At 36.3% G+C, this 19807-nt stretch overlaps 1 protein-coding gene across 1 annotated transcript in view; it reads left to right on the top strand.

Moving 5' to 3' along the window:
* The window catches only part of LOC126475424 (teneurin-a), a 353360-nt gene that overhangs the window by 249892 nt on the left and 83661 nt on the right, over positions 1-19807 (top strand). The window contains exons 14-18 of the mRNA XM_050103269.1: positions 720-880; positions 6652-6894; positions 15047-15212; positions 16480-16729; positions 18470-18705. Of these exons, the coding sequence (XP_049959226.1) occupies positions 720-880; positions 6652-6894; positions 15047-15212; positions 16480-16729; positions 18470-18705 (1056 nt within the window). The remainder of the gene's footprint in view (positions 1-719; positions 881-6651; positions 6895-15046; positions 15213-16479; positions 16730-18469; positions 18706-19807) is intronic.

The following is a 19807-nucleotide window of genomic DNA, read 5'->3' as shown; positions in this document are numbered from 1 at the left end:
CTCTAGTGCCGGAGCAGGCACCACATATTACTGTATTGTCTGTGGAAGATTGGGTTGACAACAAACACATTGTGCGTATGTTTGCGGTCATACTGTTCACCTTGCATATCTTCAGAGGTGTTGCCAGTGGCCAGGACAGGTGGCAGCTTGTTATATACATCTGCGTTTTGTACCATTGGACCCCAAGGGGATACTATAACCATATGAAGTGAGGCATTTCTGTTGCCAACCGAGCACAGTTCAGAAAAAAAGTGGGAGTGTTGCTGACATTTACAATAGATGAAATGGTGCCTCTGATATGTCCACCATCATGCTTCATCAGTGACCATGTGGAAACATACTGTTCCATCACGTTCATCTGTTTATTTGCCCCTATATCACCTGTCTTCAGTCCTGCTGGACTCAGCTTAACTCAGTGAAGCAGGATATCTTCACCTTTGTCCCTACTAATCAATCTCAATAACATATCTAGGTGTTGACGAGTATGGTTCTCCAGTACTTTCAGTATCAAGGAGAGTCCGTTCCATGATGATATCTGCAGTGTGCTACATCATCAGCGTTATGAGAAGGAAGCTGTACACTACTTGTTAGATGTCTCTAATTCAGTTGTTCTTGACCTGTTAAATGTTTCTTTTGCAGTTCTTATGACATTAGGCTTTTTAATTTATGCATAATTATGTAATTGCTGCTCATATTAACACTCCATTGCTGTTGGGCAGGTGTACCTCTCAGCAGTATGCCACTGTTTTCAAATATTGCGCAACGGGAACCATGCCTGGACCATGACCATGAGTTGTTGCGACCGGTTGTTATGTCAACCTGGATGCCAGAGAAAGTTGGTGGCATTCCTGGAAGAAGTTTAGTTTTTGCAGAAACTCAGGTAAGGCACTAGTTTAAAGGTTGGGACATACAAACAAGGAACTAGGCATATGAGAACTGACAATTATCAGTAGCTGTTATTTAGCAGTTAAAGAAAGTGAGGCAGCTACAGGTGGTCGGTAGTAAAATAAAGCCCTTTAAGAAATTTAAAGAATTTGTTACCAATAAAAGGAAAGAAGACTGAAATGCAAAAGGTGTAAAAGTTAAGTCATTGTAACTCTGGACACAAGAAATAGACCAGCAAACTGATGTAACATTGGAATTAATCCTGTGCTTTAGGAAGCAGTTTGATAATGGTTAAGAGTCATAAAAACAGTAACACAAAAAATAGAAACATAAATTACATGAGTGTCAGCAAAATTTTTGAAAAATAGGGGCTGAAAATGGGAATAATGTAAAGAGAAAAAGACAGGAGAGGTTACAAACTAATAGAAAGGCACAGGAGGAGGTAGAGAACAAGTAAGACAAGATTTTGATGAGTTGCATATTCAGTGAGATTCCAGAACATTGCAGGATGTTCAGTACGCTATGGATGAAATTCACAGCTGCCTACTGCTCAGCCATTTTCAGGGTAATTAAAAACTAAGGTTTGTGTGTTGTTTTTTACATTATTTATACTTGAACTGAGCACTGTGTTAAGATAAATCAAAGGACAGGATAGGAAGTAAATTAATGAGGACCTTTTCAATAAAAGCTGTGCAACTTATTATCATAAATTATGTAGGAAGACTACAAAAAGACTAATTCTTGATCACTATATGGTGCACCATATTGCTCAGGGCATGTTGACAACACATCTGTTGTGGGCCACCTGGAGAGAAGAAATTAATGTAATTGTTGGAATATGTTAGTAGGAAACACAGGAATATTAATCACCATGGTGCTGGAAGAACATAGAATTTTTTTTTTTTTTTTTTGTTTCTAGAGATACTAGTTCATTGTATAGCGCATTATTCTATGGGGCATTTAATTTGCTGAAAAACTTCCCATGTAGATTTGAATCTGTAGGTGGCCTTAGAGGAAACAAGGTGTACATAGTCTCAGGCTTTAATATCATGTTACCATGTAAAATTGGTATGTTTACAGTCCATTTTCCATTTCATACATTATATTCAAAAGGCTTTTTGCACAAAAATCCACAACCACTCATAAGGATAGGAATAAAACAAGAAAATGGGAAAAACAGATGGTATTTTCCATTAATAGGAAGTATTTTTTAAAAACCAGTTCGGATTTCCAGGAAACAGATTGTTGTGACTCCACAATTTATATTTGGTATAGTGGTTTTTTGTCCCACTGTATCAAATAAAAGCTGTACACTCATCCTCTTCAGTTCAACAAGTCTGAATTTTCAATACCCACATAACAGCATAATGGGCAAAAAAGTTTTAAGAGCCTTGCCCTAGCTGTAATCTTTCAGGACTCAGTAATCAAAGAATTTGTAAAAATATGTCTGTCAGATAACTAAAACATCCAGCAAGCATAATTTAATATGGAAAATTCCTTAAATACATATTTGTTCAGTCTTTGCTCATAAAGAAATCAATGGCATGACTCTTTGTTAATGCTGTGATGCTTGCCATCAGTTTTAATGGTGTCTTGCCTGAATTTCTAGTCACTCCAGTGTTGCAGTTGTCTGTTTTATCTGTGACGTGTAAGCCATTTAGTGACGTTTGCACCATCTGTGACACATGCAAACTGTTTTCCAAATTTAGGCATTTGTAAATTATTGCACGGATCTGGAGATTAATTTTAAAGGAAATAAATAAAATAAATGGTGAAAGATGAGTCTGCCACCAAGAAGTTTCAGGCTACTTAAATCACAGTGATACTGGCCACTTCATTACTGAGGAATTTGTGTACTGCAGAAAACATCAATAAGCAGAAGCACTAAATTTTGCTGTGGGACTGTACATGAAATATAAAAGAGAAGATAAGCATTTTCAGGGAAAATAAATTACATGCTGTATTGGGAAACAAGACTCTGAAAGCTGTTGTCGAGTTTTGCTATTTTGGCTCCAAAATAACTGATGACGGCCAAAGTAGAAAGGATATAAAATGTAGACTGGCAATGGTAAGGAAAGTGTTTCTGAAGAAGAGAAATTTGTTAACACCGAATACAGATTTAAGTGTTGAGAAGTCTTTTCTGAAATTATTCGTATGGATTCTAGTCATGTATGGAAACGAAACATGGACGGTTAACTGTTTGGACATGAAAGGAATAGAAACTTTTGAAATGTAGTGCTACAAAAGAATTCTGAAAATTAGGTGGGTAGTTCATGTAACTAATGAGGAGGTACTGAATAGAATTGGGAAGAAAAGAAATTTGTGGCGCAACCTGATTGTAAGAAGGGACATGTTACTAGGACACATTCTGACACATCAAGGGATCACCAGTTTATAATTGGAGGGAAGTGTTGATGGTTAAAATCATATAAGGAGACCAAGATGTGAGTACAGTAAGCAGATTCAGAAGGATGTAAGTTGCAGTAGCTATTCAGAGATAAAGAAGTTTGCACAGCGGAGAGTAGTGTGGAGAGCTGCATCAAACCTGTTTTTGGACTGAAGACCAGAACAACAACATTGCGAAACAATTCACCTATATTAAAAGGATATAATATGTCATCTAATTTTGCATTGATAAGGAGAAGGAAACATGTTCTTCTGCATTAAAAAAAAAGTAACTTTTAAAAGTATTGTCATTTTTTGCACAAGAGCACAAAATGTATAGTTATTTCACATTACTGCCTGATGATAGCATAATTGAACACTTCGAAATCCCTGGATTCACAATAATAGGAGGCTGAATGGAGAATATTATATTCTCCTGACAGTGAAAAGGTTGTTGTCATTATTTGCTTCAGGAATATTCTATGTTGAAAGTCAGCACACTTTCTTTACTTTCTTACCATCATACTATTTACAACAATACTTAAATTGTCAGCAAACATTATCAAAATACATTTCTTACTGATGAGCAAATTGTCAATTTTGAATACTTGACTTGCTTTTGTGAGCATTCTTGGTTTTGAAGTTTTTCTTATGTCTGATGTTCGTGCCATCTTACCAGATTGGTTTTTATACATTCCTTGTCTTATTAAAATGCTTCTTCATAATTGTTTATCTCTAGAAATGTAATACTTCTAATTTTTTGCGAAAGGTTTACAGCTTTTGATTCATGAAATAGGTTTCTCCGTTCACACAATACTATTGCACCAATCAGTTCTTATACATAAATTCATTAATTTCACACTGATCAATCCTGACAAATATGCTGGCCTCTTTTCAGTGTTAGTAATTATGCAAATATTATGCAGGTATAAAATTTACTGGTGAAAACTGTTAAGAAAGAGTTGAATGGCATTCTTGTGTGGGTGATAACCCAGAGGGGTTGGTTCAGTCAGCTTACTGGAAAGGGCTTTTCTTCTTGTATACACAATAGACCATTTGGTCGTAGGTGTGAGGGTTGTGTCTTGAGCATAACTGTTGAGTGGAGGTAACTAACAGGTATATGTAGTGTTGTGTGTCGGGCCTGGCGGTCCAGTAGTAAAGCTCATGCCTGGGAATGAAAAGATCATGGGACTGAATCCTGGTTAATCCATGGAATATTTCAGTCTGCATTTAACCTGACCTTCGCCTCTGAATGATATAAAGATTTTCTTCCTTATCTCAGTAGGCTCTCTGGAGTAGGTAAGGATCATGAAAGTTGCCAAAGTGGGGTGCAATTGAAAGACTTACACCAGGACATTGAGCCACGCTGACTTATTATTATTGTTATTATTATAGTGTGGTGTCATGTTTGTGTTGTATGATTATGGGTAAAGGAAGTGGGTGAAACTCGGTGCTGAATTACAGCCTACTACTCTTCAATAGCATTAAGGGCACACCAAGTGTAGTGGCCTCATCTGACAAAGAGATCATGATCAAACAATGGAAAATCCTGGATGGAATGTAGCAATGTTACGAGAAGGAAAATTGGTACTCACCATATAGTGGAGATGCTGAGTTGCAGATAGGCACAACAAAAAGACTTACAATTAAAGCTTGTTGCTTGAGACCAGTTTGTGTGTGTGTGTGTGTGTGTGTGTGTGTGTGTGTGTGTGTGTGTGTGTGTGTGTGTGTGTCTATTGTTGACAAAGGGCTCAATGGGCGAAAGATATAATTGTGAGTCTTTTTGTTGTGCCTATCAGCGACTCAGCATCTCCACTATATGGTAAAGATCACAATCAAAGTGCACCATGCACTCACTCATGGGACACTGAGGGAAGATTTGAAATTTAATCCAGGATGTTGTCAAAAAAGTCTGATGATCAAGAACTTCTACAGTTCTGCGCATTCTGCTCTTACTGGTGCTGAAAATTTCTTCCCCCACCAGGATCTGAATCAACTACCTCAAAGTTGAGTGACACCACACAGGATTATGTTAGTGACGTCAGCTATGGAATTGTGTAAAAGTAAAAGCTTACAAAGAGGCCGAATGGCGGGCCAGTGACTACTTTCGGGAGACAAAATTCCAGGTACTGCCAATTGACAAACGCAATATTTTTCTATTTTTAGATGTGCCAATCATCACTAATTGGAATTCTGCCTTCTGAAGGTAAGTTTTCGTCAGCCATTCTGTCTCCATAATAATTTAGTGATAAAAACATATTCTACTAAATGATGTACTGTGTAAAATGGTACTAAAAGTCCTGTCTGGGCTAGAAAGGAAACTAGTCTTCATACAGTTGAGATATTGATGGGCTGCCAGACCCATAAACAGGTGTGAAAACATTGCTGGCTCACCTAGGAAAATGTAGTTGTGCTTATGTATTGTGTTGCTTAGTTGTGTAGGACATTGTTTGAAAATTCAACTGTTTTTTCAAGCTTGTTTACATGCCTGTCAGCTGCTCAGCGCCCCAACAATAGTGTGACTGCCTTTCTTTACTTCCTTCATTATGTATAGGCATTGTATAACAAAGATCAAAACTGAAGGTAGTCTTATGAGTTCTTCATACAAAAATATGAATGTTGTTAATTCAAGCATGGGATACAACCACAAATAGAAGGATGTCATTGTTGCCTCCCCTCTCAACTGGCCCCAGCACATAGGTAATCATCATATCTGAATAGAAAAGGTGAAAAGTCCCTTGTGATTTGCGATACACAAAATCATCGTACCTCTGCAATGAAAATAGTTGTGTGCTTATAAGCTACAAAAAAATGTGAGCAGAATTTTAAAAGTAAATAAAAAGATAAGTTAATATTTAATTTGTGCTAAATTCATGTCATGCATTAGGTACAGTTACTATCTACCATACATGTTTATTATGTATATGTAACAAAAATTATAAATTCTGGACTTAATGAGCACAGTTATAATTCTTAATTAAACAAGATAATTCAGGAGGCCATTTACCTTTTATGTAAATGGTTTGGTTGATAATATCGTCAACTTTCTAAGATTGTTTGCAGATGATTTGGTGATGCTGTTGTTCGTACATAGCTGCTAATGAGAATTGCTTAAGGTATTTTAGGTCCATCTATGTACCTACTAAAAATACATATTTATTTTACCACATGTATTTCTTTTACTGACTTAAAACATCATCAGTGGTCCAAAATAAAAAAAGATTTTCAACTCTGGTTTGATTGTAGATCATAAAACAGTTCATTTATAAGCTATTGGATATTGGAAAACATGTGTGAACAACATGTTTTGTCTAGGAACTCAAAATTATAGGAATACATATTCCATTATACAAATTGTGGTTCATGATCTTGCTTTTACAGATTCTTCAGGAGAGTATCCGGATTCCAGGATCTGGTCTGCACTTAGTCTATCGCAGCAGCCAGGCCCCGGGATATTTGTCACGTGTCCTAATGCAGCTGACTCACTCAACAATTCCTCCAACTCTTACCCATGTCCATGTACGTGTAGAAATTGAAGGATCAGTTCACACTCGTACTTACGAAGCTGATCCTCATCTCACACACACATTTGCTTGGAACAAGAGAAATGTTTACAAACAAAAGGTATGTTTTGCTGCAGAAGGCAACACAATGGACAGGTATATTTTTGTTTTATTGAAATAAGTTGGTAGTTACTGTCAGGTTCATTCTCATTTTAGACTTGAATACTTATAGATAATTTTATAATCACAAATGAATTCAATAACCCACTGTTGCCAAAGACCGTAGGATTAATTTGCATTCCAAGGGAGTTCAGATCAACAATATTCTGAAAATCTATTAACAGCACTACAAGCACCATTAACCACAAACTGTCACATACTTGTTGTAACAGTTTTCAGCTTCAGGAACTTTTTTTAGATCATTCAACTTTTCAGCACATCTTTGAAAAGAGCAAGTGCAAGTACTTCATCTTGTCACATTTCAGTGGGTCCCTACACATTCATTCAAAACTCTGCTAAAGGTTTCATGTGACTAGCACAGAGGCTGTGGATAAGCCAGAACTCCTTGCCATGTGGGTGGTAGCTTTGCCATATTGTGTGAGAGCATCTGTAGAGTTTGGAAAGAATAGGGAGGAGCCCATAACAATGTCAAGCATTGAGTTGGTCTGTGAGACATGTTCAGATCATCTGGTAGGTAGTGCACTGCCTGTGAAAGGCAGTAGTCTGGCTTCCTTTATAGGACAGCATTCAGTTTTAACTTGTCATATACAATTATTGTACCATATTGCATAATAATTAATTCTCAATTCATAGACTTTTGGAGGCAGGACTGACAGGAATATAAAATAGCCGAATGTATAATTTTGGTAATTTTATGATACATTTTACCTACTTATTGTGTGAAGGTTGAACTTCTCTTTGGCACCGTGCATCAAAGGAAAACTTTTCTATGCGGTATGTTTTTGAAGCCTTCATGCTAGGACTTACATTACAAAGACAATGATAATTTTTATCCTCACTCACTTCTTTTTGTGATTATTTACAGAAAACTAAATAAATTTTTGTGATCAGAGAAAACAAGACAGAAACTCGAGCTCAAATTTGAGAGCATCAATTAGTAACTTTTTGTGTTATGACTTCAACAATAATACAAAAAATATTAGGATGTGTATCAAGACCATTTAAGTGTGAAACAAGAAGACCAATGTCTTTAGCTTCCTCTGTTTAGGTTAAGGGTTAAGAAATCCAAAAAACAACAGTGCCTTATATGCCATGTAATACTAAACATACGAGGAATCTTGTAAAGATTATTAATAGTAATGGCTGAAGTAATATATTTTTTTCTGTATTTTGATAGTCACCCATAGTCATATCTATTTATGGAAACTGTAAAAATATCTATTCATATCTTAACAACTAGCTCTAACTGTAGCTAAAAGGGCAGTTCTGATCTTCTCTAAGTGAAAAACACACTGGACTTGGATTAGATTACAGGGTCAGTCAGTCAAACCTGAAATAAGTCATGTTTTATCTTGGAGTAATAATATTTCATATTTCGCATGCTGATGGAATGAGACCATCACACAGGTTCATTTGTGCAAGAATCAAATGGTAAACTGTCTTTCATTAGTGTTATGTTGGGAAACTTATTTCTTCCATGAAAGAAGTCGATTATAAAATGAATCTAATTGGTGCATATGTACTGAAATATTGCTCACGTGTGTCAGATGTGCATAAAGTTGGAGTAGTAGGTTATATTTAATATGTCTTATAAAGATAAGAGGAAATATCATGAGTTCTGCAGAGATGGATGTTGTTGCAGAATCTGAATAGTTGCAGAATCTGAATAGTTGCAGAATCTGAATAGTTGCAGAATCTGAATAGTTGCAGAATCTGAATTGATGCATGCTTCATTTTTATGGATGATCTACCAATATACTGTTACTGCCTTGCAGAGGGATTGTGGAAGTCAGAGTAGCTTGTTTACAAATCGCTGATATGTGGATAGATAGTTATCACTCACACCCAGCATCTGCAAATAGAAAAATGAACCCCTAAGAAACAATTAAGTGGAAAATGTCTGCAGAGTACATCGGTCTCATGGGCTGGATTTGTCCACCAATTAGTATTGTGTGAACAGTGAAAAGATCAAGAATGAAGTATTCCTAACTTGATTTTTACACATTGTTTGTCTCCTAGAATTCTCTCTTTTGCAGTTGTCCTGTAATCGTTGATGTTATGAACAGCCATTAAATAACATACACAACGTTTCAAAAAGTAATATGCAATCACCTGATATTTATTGCCACACAGCAAATTTCAATGATCATCTTGTATTCATGAATTTATACAGTTAATACGTCACAGGCCAACACTTCACTTAATCTAAGAGTGGTTTGACATAATTTTTAAAGTGGCAAGATATGAACTTAACATAGATTGATTATGAGATCACTGATCAGCCCTCTTTCCCATAGATTTATTTATTCAGACTAGTGGGTACTGAGTGAACACTATATAGTATCTGCACTCTTTAATTGTTCAAGCTTGACTGACTGAAGCTTCATGCCGGATGCCTATTTATAGATGCATGTGTTACAGAAAACTATAAATTGGTAAAATACTAAATTTATACATTTTGATTATTAATATAAAACAAAGCAAAATTAGAGGACACAACGAAACAACAGTCAGAAAAGTAATTTTGTTTAACTAAAAGCTGTATAGCTAGCAAATGACAAAATTATCAGCACTGTTTTAAGGGAGAGCAGTTTAATGTAAAAGTTCACTAAAACATATATTGATGTCTACATTTTCTAACGGAATAATTAATAAATTAACAGGATATAAATGAAAGTATACACTTTCACAAACAGAAAAATCAGGACTACAAAACTTTTGTACTGAATTTTGGAAATAATTACTTTTTAAGGTTGCACCATTTTAGAACATGACAGGTTTGAATACAAATAACAATTGAAATATGAAGTTTTTGTAAAAGGTAATGTGTTTGTTGAAAGGTAAAAAATGAGGGTTTTCTGATACCCTTTGTGAATATAAAGGCAAACAACTTTTAGTAGCACTGAAAATTTACTTGCACGTGGTTTACATGTATAATAAGTGACAAATATTTATTTGAAGAAAATATATCCATGTGAACTAATTATACTATTGTCATCAGTAATCAGGAAATTACGTAGTGAATAATAAAGTTTTATGAAATATGCCATGGACAAGAATTTAGTCATTTTATGTAACTATATTTATTTTTCCATATAAATCTCTTTTTTCAGGACACATATCGTACACAGGATATTGGACAGAAAACTTTTTTATCTATTGGTTTTACAAACATCAAACATAAATTATGTAAATTTTTATAACAGTTAATAATTACAGTTTTTTAAATACTGTATATTTTTTACTTATTTCTACAATTAAAGATACAAATTACATTTTTTCTTGCATGAGATACTGAGAAATTGAATAGCAGCAGTTTTTCAGAAGGTAGGCTGTCACAGAGTTTTTAAAGCTCTGTAGTTCAGGAAGAGATTTTATTTATCTTGGTAATCTTTTGTATAATTTTGTTCCTGCATGATATACACCTTTTTGGCATAGTGTGGTGTTACAATGATTGACATTTATGTCACTGTCTGACTGGGTGCTATAATCATGGACACTTTTGTTTTGAGGAAAAAGGTTTTCTTTTCTCAGTATACCTTTTTTTTAACATGCATGACTATTTCCAGTATATAAATGCAGGGAAGAGGTAAGATCTTTAGATCTTTAAAGAAAGGTTTGCATGGTTTTATGCTGCTCACTCGTTTCATTATTCTTATAATTGCCTTTTGTTTGCTGAAAACTGATTTGTCCTGGTGTACATTTCCCCAGAAAATGATACCGTACTTCAGTATTGAATGTATGTGAGCAAAGTATACAGCCCTAACTGTTTCTGCACTAGTATTGTTGCCAAGAATTCTTACTACATAGCTCAATTTTGCTGGTTTTGAATTTAGGGATGTGATACGAGTGCTCCATTTGAGGTTGTCCTGGATATGAATTCCAAGAAATTTTGTTTCATTGACAACACTAATGATATTGTTATCTATACTTATTACGGGCTGTATCGCATTTTTATTCTGATCTGTATGGAAATTCATTAGTACCATTTTTTGGGGATTAACTATTAGCCTTTTTCTGGTAAACCCTTCAGACACTTCTTTTGCAGACGCAGTGTGATTTTCTTTTTTACTTCCTTCAAGTAATAGACAGGTCTCATCTGCAAATGGTACAGGTTCAGAATCCCTAACATGTGATGGGAAATCATTAATGTATACCAAAAAAAGAAGGGGACCTAAAATAGAGCCCTGTGGAACACATGATGTAGCCCACATGGCTCCAAAAGGTGTACCTGGAGTTCATTTCTTTCCATGTACTTAATTTCAGTTACCTGAGAATGATATTCCAAATATGATTTAATCCACTGATTTGGCACACCTCATACACCTCCTAAGGGCCTGGGTTCGATTCCCGGCTGGGTCGGAAATTTTCTCCGCTCAGGGACTGGGTGTTGTGTTGTCCTAATCATCATCATTTCATCCTCATCGACGCGCAGGTCGCCGAAGTGGCGTCAAATCGAAAGACCTGCACCAGGCGAACGGTCTACCCGACGGGAGGCCCTAGCCACACAACATTTCCATTTACCATACCGTTCAAGCTTCCTCAAGAGGACAGAATGATCAATCACATCAAAAGCTTTTGTTAGGTCTAGAAATAAGTCTGAGATATTTCTGTGGTTGTCTACTGCATTTAAGACATGGTTTATCAGGTTGAAAGCGGCTTTTTCAATTGATCGCTGTGGGCTGAAGCCATGTTGACATCCAGAAATAATATTATTCCTGTCGAAGAATGTAGTTAGTTGTGAAAGGAACACTTTTTCAATAATTTTCGAAAACTCTAACAGTAGAGAGACAGGCCAATAGTTACCCATATTGCTGATCACCTTTCTTATATAAGGGTATTACTTTTGCCATTTTCAGTTGCAGTGGGAAGACACCACATGATAAGGAAAAATTGCATATGTCTAATAAAGGAGAGAGTATTTGTCTTGCTGTTATTTTTATAATATAATCTGGAATATCATCAATACTAGTTGAATAATTGTTCTTCAGTGAGTGAATGGTATTTAGGAGCTCTGTTGGGCCTATTGAACTGAGGAACATGGATATATTATTTGTTTCAATAAACATAATTTCTTTCCATGTCTTATTAGTTGGCTTTCCAAATTTTTCCTTCACTAATTTTCCAGCAACACTTGCATAATAAGAAATGAAGCTGTTTGCAACTTCCCTAGGGTCAGTGACATTCTTACCATTGAACAATATCACAATATATTTGTGAGTTGTCTTCTTCCCCGAAAGATCCTGCACAGCTTTCCACATGGACTTAGTTTTATTGGATGGCTTCATAATATATTTGTCATTTTCCTTAATTTTTGCCTCTTTTATACCACGTTTCAAAACTAGCTTGTATTTTTTGAAATGACTAAGAAATTCTGGACTGCTGTCAGTTTTTGACTGCAGAAAAAGTTCCCGCTTTCTTTCTACACTGGATGAAATGTGATTTACAGGTATATTACGAGGGCAGCTCAATAAGTAATGCAACACATTTTTTTTCTCGGCCAATTTTGGTTGAAAAAACCGGAAATTTCTTGTGGAATATTTTCAAACATTCCCGCTTCGTCTCGTATAGTTTCATTGACTTCTGACAGGTGGCAGCGCTGTACGGAGCTGTTAAAATGGCGTCTGTAACGGATGTGCATTGCAAACAACGGGCAGTGATCGAGTTTCTTTTGGCGGAAAACCAGGGCATCTCAGATATTCATAGGCGCTTGCAGAATGTCTACGGTGATCTGGCAGTGGACAAAAGCACGGTGAGTCGTTGGGCAAAGCGTGTGTCATCATCGCCGCAAGGTCAAGCAAGACTGTCTGATCTCCCGCGTGCGGGCCGGCCGTGCACAGCTGTGACTCCTGCAATGGCGGAGCGTGCGAACACACTCGTTCGAGATGATCGACGGATCACCATCAAACAACTCAGTGCTCAACTTGACATCTCTGTTGGTAGTGCTGTCACAATTGTTCACCAGTTGGGATATTCAAAGGTTTGTTCCCGCTGGGTCCCTCGTTGTCTAACCGAACACCATAAAGAGCAAAGGAGAACCATCTGTGCGGAATTGCTTGCTCGTCACGTGGCTGAGGGTGACAATTTCTTGTCAAAGATTGTTACAGGCGATGAAACATGGGTTCATCACTTCGAACCTGAAACAAAACGGCAATCAATGGAGTGGCACCACACCCACTCCCCTACCAAGGAAAAGTTTAAAGCCATACCCTCAGCCGGTAAAGTCATGGTTACAGTCTTCTGGGACGCTGAAGGGGTTATTCTGTTCGATGTCCTTCCCCATGGTCAAACGATCAACTCTGAAGTGTATTGTGCTACTCTTCAGAAATTGAAGAAACGACTTCAGCGTGTTCGTAGGCACAAAAATCTGAACGAACTTCTCCTTCTTCATGACAACGCAAGACCTCACACAAGTCTTCGCACCCGAGAGGAGCTCACAAAACTTCAGTGGACTGTTCTTCCTCATGCACCCTATAGCCCCGATCTCGCACCGTCGGATTTCCGTATGTTTGGCCCAATGAAGGACGCAATCCATGGGAGGCACTACGCGGATGATGAAGAAGTTATTGATGCAGTCGACCAGTGGAATGGTACCGTGCAGGCATACAGGCCCTCATTTCAAGGTGGCGTAAGGCCGTAGCATTGAATGGAGATTACGTTGAAAAATAGTGTTGTGTAGCTAAAAGATTGGGGAATAACCTGGTGTATTTCAATGCTGAATAAAACAACCCCTGTTTCAGAAAAAAAATGTGTTGCATTACTGCCCTCGTAGTAATTGCGAAAGGTGGTCACTATAGCCGGTATCAAAGTTTTCTAATGTGCACTTGTCCATGTTTACACATACCTGATGAAGGAGAGTGACACTAGTTTTTGTTACATGTGTTGGGGAGCTAACAGTCAGACAAAGATTGTAGGCTTTTATAATATTTAAGAACTTTTCCCTGTGAAGGCTATGGTTCAGAAAGTCAGTGTTACAATCTCCACACAGTACCACTGTTTTTCTCAGTTGTCTTGAGTTGCCTAAAGCAAGGTCCAGTTTTTTTTTAAGAAAAAAAAAACACTTATGTTGCCAACAGGAGATCTATACACATATAAAATAATATTTTTTTCAGACATTAACTCAACAGCTGAGATTTCAAATTCTCTTTCACATCCTAGATGCCTTATATACATTATGGGAAAAATAAAAAATATATATACATTTAAGGAGTATGATTGTAGCAATTGGAGCCATTTCATCATATTATGCCCCAGTTAGTTAAGACAAGTAGAAGGAGGGTAAGAACTGAGAGCCTGATGTGGAGTCCAAGTTATTGCAGTCAATAACACAAGGTGTACAAAGTGAAAAGGGTTCACCTCTCATAGAAGGAAATGAAACGAAAGATAGTTCTTCAACATAGTAATAACTCTAAATGTGGAAAACAAAGTTGTATTGAGAAACTGGTGATGGCAAGTACTGACACTGACGTTTTAGAGTATCAGATAAGCTGTATTACAATGCATCTTCCTCATTATACACCAGTTGTTTTGCAATAATAGATGAGCATTTCTGTCACATTTTCTGATGTTAATGTGTACAATAATGTAACTAATCAGCTTCACATTCCAAAATCCTCTTTGTGCTCTGCTACATCTGATTTTACATTTTTTTCTCCTTTCTCTTACGCTTTTCTCTAGTGAATAAAAATATACATATTTCATTCTGGAGTTAACATCTTCATCTCATTTTGTTTCCAGTGGATGTATTTGAGAGGAGCTTTCCAGTTCAGGCATTCACTTCACAACTGAAATTATACTGCCCTGGGCAAAAATATTTACCCATAGTATTTGTCTGTGTAATTTTTTAGTGTGTTTAAAAAGAGTTAAATTGATGACTTGCCTGACATGATGTTGGATGTACCAAATGAAAAGAGACCACTAAATTCTAAAATCACAATTAAGTATAGATCTTTTTTATTGAAATTCAAGAGACCATTGATGCTTGTATAAATATGAAAATAACTTTATGTATCTTGAATGACAAGTTTTACTGAATATCCTACATATTTTATTTACTTTATTCTATTGTAAATTGATCTGTTATGTTTTGACAGGTATATGGGGTTGCTCAAGCCAAAATATCTGTAGGTTACCAGTACTCCAGCTGCCCTGCAGTAATTTGGGAGACACAAACTGCAATGTTGCAGGGTTTTGATGTTGACATATCTGATGTGGGTGGTTGGAGCCTTGACATTCATCACCACTACAATTTTCATGAAGGTTAGTTTCTTAGCAAATTGCTCAGTAGATTTGTTTTGTAAGATGCATAAAAATATACACTTTATTCCAATAATAAATGTTTTTGTCTTTCTTGGAAATATATGATGTTAGGTATAAGAATGAGATTTTCTCATGTAGACTTAAAATTCTTATTGATGTATTTTAACCTGTGTAGGTGTTGTCACTAAACTGTGATGGGTCAGTAATAGTCAACTTGTGGATAGTCAGTTTGATTTCTAATAGTTAAAGACAATTTTCTCACTGAAATATGGTCACAAGAGAAAGTGGAGGTGGCGGGGTATACCTTGCAGTGATAAGATTGTGTGCCATTGACATGGGTTAATTTCCCAATATAATGCTAGATTTACACTTCTGAATTCATTTTCTTTCCATACTCTCTCTTCTACTTGAAACTCATACATAATTAAAAAAAAAACATATCAATCCAATTCAAGCTCCTAAGTCAAATCATTTTAACTTTATAGTTATGCAGTTCACAAACTTATGTGATACAGATGACTGTAAGATGTTATTGTGTAGTATAATTTTGTAATTTTATTATTAGATGTATGGAAGATAATGTACTCTCAGCATGAGAGAGTATAAAAAGGGAGAAATTTCTTGATAAATTGTTTTTTTTTAAATCATTGAGGTTTTTGTGGTAGGTTCCTCATTTGTTGCCTTCTCATATTGTTTCTCCGGTCTTTGGCCAATGGATGTTTGTTTTTCTGATGTTTTGCTATCATTAGTGACTGGAATTGTTGAAAGTTCACTCTCTACTACAGTTGCTGGACTCCAGTGACAGAGCTCTGAAAAATAATAAGACAACCATTGACTTACTATCTGAAGAAGAATGTCATTGGAAAGCACAGCAATCTGTTGTTAACCAGATTGATGCTTCAGTAAATGAGGTTCTAAAATATCTGTTTCCCTTAAAAGGCAGTGACGTAGCAAAAATTCTTTTTACATTTCACTATTTTCAACTTTTTGTTTTAACAGTCTTTATGTTATACAAAGGAGAACAAGGCATTGAACCTTTGATGGAAAAATCCTGAACAATATACTCAATAAAATTACAGTATTCATGAACAGTATTACATTTAACTTTGGTTAGTGAAAAGATTGGCCAATTTTAGAGTTAATGAAAAAATACTAATATAAATATAATGTTGTTACTGTGTCTTTGTCTTTGAGATAATGTGGCAAGTACAACTAACTGAAGAGAAAAAATGTGGTTTCACATGCATTGTATTTACACTTTATGCAGGTATTCTACAAAAAGGAGATGGGTCGACTTTACATTATAAGCAGTACCCTCGAACTGTGAAAGTGGTTATGGGAACAGGACTGCAGAGACCACTCCAGTGTTCAGATTGCAATGGTGTTGCAAAGGATGCTCGCTTGCTCACCCCAGTAGCTCTTGCAAGTGGCCCTGATGGCAGTTTGTACGTGGGTGATTTCAACCTTGTTCGCCGTGTTACACCAGAAGGAAACGTATTTACAGTTTTGCAGCTAAGGTATGAGTTTTCCAAAACAATCTTCCTTAAGTATTTTAGTTAGTTATTTTATTGTGCTTGTTGACCTTGTCAACAGCACAGTTCCATTGTGATATTTAAGGCTCATAGTTTCCATATAACACACTGCTATTTTACTCTTCATAGAACCCAATGAATGTTTTGAGTATAGAAAAACAAAAATAATTACAATTTCAGTAACCCACCCAGAGTGAGCTGGTGTGGTAGTTAAACACTGGACTTACATTTGAGAAGACAGCAGTTCCAATCCTGTCCAGCCACCCAACTCTGTAGATCGCCTAAATTGCACAAGACAAATGCTTAGATAGTTGACTTGAAGAGGGCATCACTAATTTCCTTTCCAAACCTTCCTCAGTCTGAGCTCTTGGTTGCTCTCCAGTGATCTTATCTTTCTTGCAGTAACAAGTTACACTTCTCAATCATTCATGCAGCCATAATTACAAGAGCATACTGGAAAGTAATGAGTCTGAATTTTTTATTCTATTCTCAATATAGGTTGAGGTATTACTCATCGTGTATATTACTTGATCGGCTTTCCTGCTTCATTGACATGAGTTGCAACCCTCTGCTGCTAGAGGACTGTGAATTTTAGCCTGTAACATGGCATTTTGTAGCATAACTATGTCAGTGCTTGAGAAGCTGTGTAACATAATTGAGTTTCTAACTACAGAAAATGTACTTGCAATTGAAATCTGTAGAAGAATGTAAGCTGTGTTGGCGGTGATTGTATCAACATCAGTAATGTGTAATGTTGGGTTGTTCATGCTCGTAATGAAGGGAACGATGGTGGTGATCTCAACATGTGAGACAAAGCTCAGACTGGATGACTTTGCACCATCTGATATTCATGTGTTTCCAAAACTTACAGAACACTTTTGAGGACTTCACTCGGATAGTGATGCAGTGGTGCAAGCAACATTCTACAGTGACAGTATCAACAAACCGATCTCTCAACAATCCCGGATCTATGATATTTCTGAACCCGGGGAAAACTTCATAATGGCACGACCTCCTCTCCCCTCCCACTCCTCGAGCATTTGAGATAGGGTGTCAAAAATTTTAAAAAATCAAGTTTTCAAAAATATGTTCATTTTGTACACAAACAAACACAAACATACACACAAAATTCAAGCTTTCGCAACAAACAGTTGCTTCATCAGGAAAGAGGGAAGGAGAGGGAAAGACAAAAGGATGTGGGTTTTAAGGGAGAGGGTAAGGAGTCATTCCAATCCCGGGAGCGGAAAGACTTACCTTAGGGGGGAAAAAGGACAGGTATACACTCGCACACACACACACACACACACACACACACACACACACACACACATATCCATCCGCACATACACAGACACAAGCAGACATTTGTAAGGGCAAAGAGTTTGGGCCAGTTTGCAAACAGGTTCTTACACACTTTATCTTTCAAATTGGGCTCCACCAGATGGTGTACAATATCAGTAACTGAAAATTGGTTAAGTTTTTGATATTTATATGCAGAAAATAAAGCTCTTTCAAACTATCTCTGATAAAATAGTTCATCTGGATACAGTTCGCTATGAAATAGCATCTATTAAGCAATTTTGCATTTTGAGGTGGAATTCACAACTATTTCGCATTTATCACAAAATGTGAATTTTTCTGGTCCCTAGTCATTACTGAGTATCTCACTATTCTCACTATACCTCCGTTTAAATCAAATATCTATTTTTTTTTTTTTTTTTTCAGTGCAACCCAGGTGTCATACCAGTATTACTTGAGTGTTTCTCCTGCTGATGGTCACTTGTATATATCTGACCCAGAAAGACATCAAGTTCTTAGAGTGCTATCTGTGGAGCCAATACAAGATCCAGGAATTAATTGGGAGCCTGTTGTAGGATCTGGTGAGCGATGCATTCCAGGAGATGAAACTCATTGTGGTGATGAGGGCCCGGCTCGTGAAGCAAAGCTTGCACATCCTAAAGGTATTTTTTGTATGGTTTTGTGTAGGTACTACATATTTAATATCCATTTTTAAAGGTCAAATTAAATTTGTAAGCATTTTATTCAGTGCCATCTTATTAAGTATACAGAGTACTTATAAATGGTGGAAAAATTAAAAAAAAATTAAAATATGGCTTTATTAAATTCTATAGTCTTTCCTGATTATATTGATATATACATTATAGGGTTTCAAATGAAAAGTGACCTATATATACCAAATTTTAAAGTTACGGTCATGTATGCTGCCATGCCCCCTTTATTTCTGTTACAGAAACCAGTGTTATTTCGAAAATAACTGTGAATTTTCTGTTTCCAGTGATTATATGTATGATGCATTCTATATGTTGGTAACAGTCCATATTTCTAGTGTCTGTAAATGATTATCATTGCTAGTATTTACTTTTGTTTCACTGAAGCAGTTTGTTCATGTGTTACTGAATGTTTATTTCTTAAGTGCTACATATATTTGTGGAAGTACATTTCCTTTAGTGTGCAATAAATATGAACTATGCCACATCAAGAAATTCAATAAAAGGAAATTCCGTGGTAACCAGTTCACAAACAAAGCAAGCCACATTGTTGAAAGTAACCTATGTATCAGTTCATCAGGGAAGAAACTCTCTCATGGCATGCCTTCTGGTAATTCAAATTTTTGTGTTAACAATGACGCTGTTTGTAGTGGATTTGTTGTTGTTGACGTGGGCATCTTATCTTCTTTGATAAAGGAAGTGGTGAAATGTAAACAATGTGATGGTGTATGCCGTCTAGAAATAACTGAATAACAAAGTAGCAGGAAGGCTTTAGCATCAAAATTAGTTGTTCTGTGTAGATCCTGCAATAAATCCACCTCGAAAATGACTTTAACATTGTGCATAATTCATATGATGTGAATCTGAAGTTAGTGTATGCAATGTGTGGAATAGGAAAAGGAAAAAAAGGTTGCTCAAACGTTTTGTGGTTTGATGGAGGACCTTCCTCCTCCTCCCAGTAGGTTCAGTAAGTACATAAAAATACTTTTAGGTGCCTTGACAGTTTTGTCTAAAGCATCTGTGGAACATGGAGTAGAAGAAACTGTAAATATTA

This window comes from Schistocerca serialis, chromosome 4 (genome assembly GCF_023864345.2).
Source record: "Schistocerca serialis cubense isolate TAMUIC-IGC-003099 chromosome 4, iqSchSeri2.2, whole genome shotgun sequence".
NCBI classification, from domain to species: Eukaryota; Metazoa; Arthropoda; class Insecta; order Orthoptera; family Acrididae; genus Schistocerca; species Schistocerca serialis.
The sequence above is the reverse complement of the archived record's forward strand: the minus strand, read 5'-3'. Positions and strand labels throughout refer to the sequence as shown.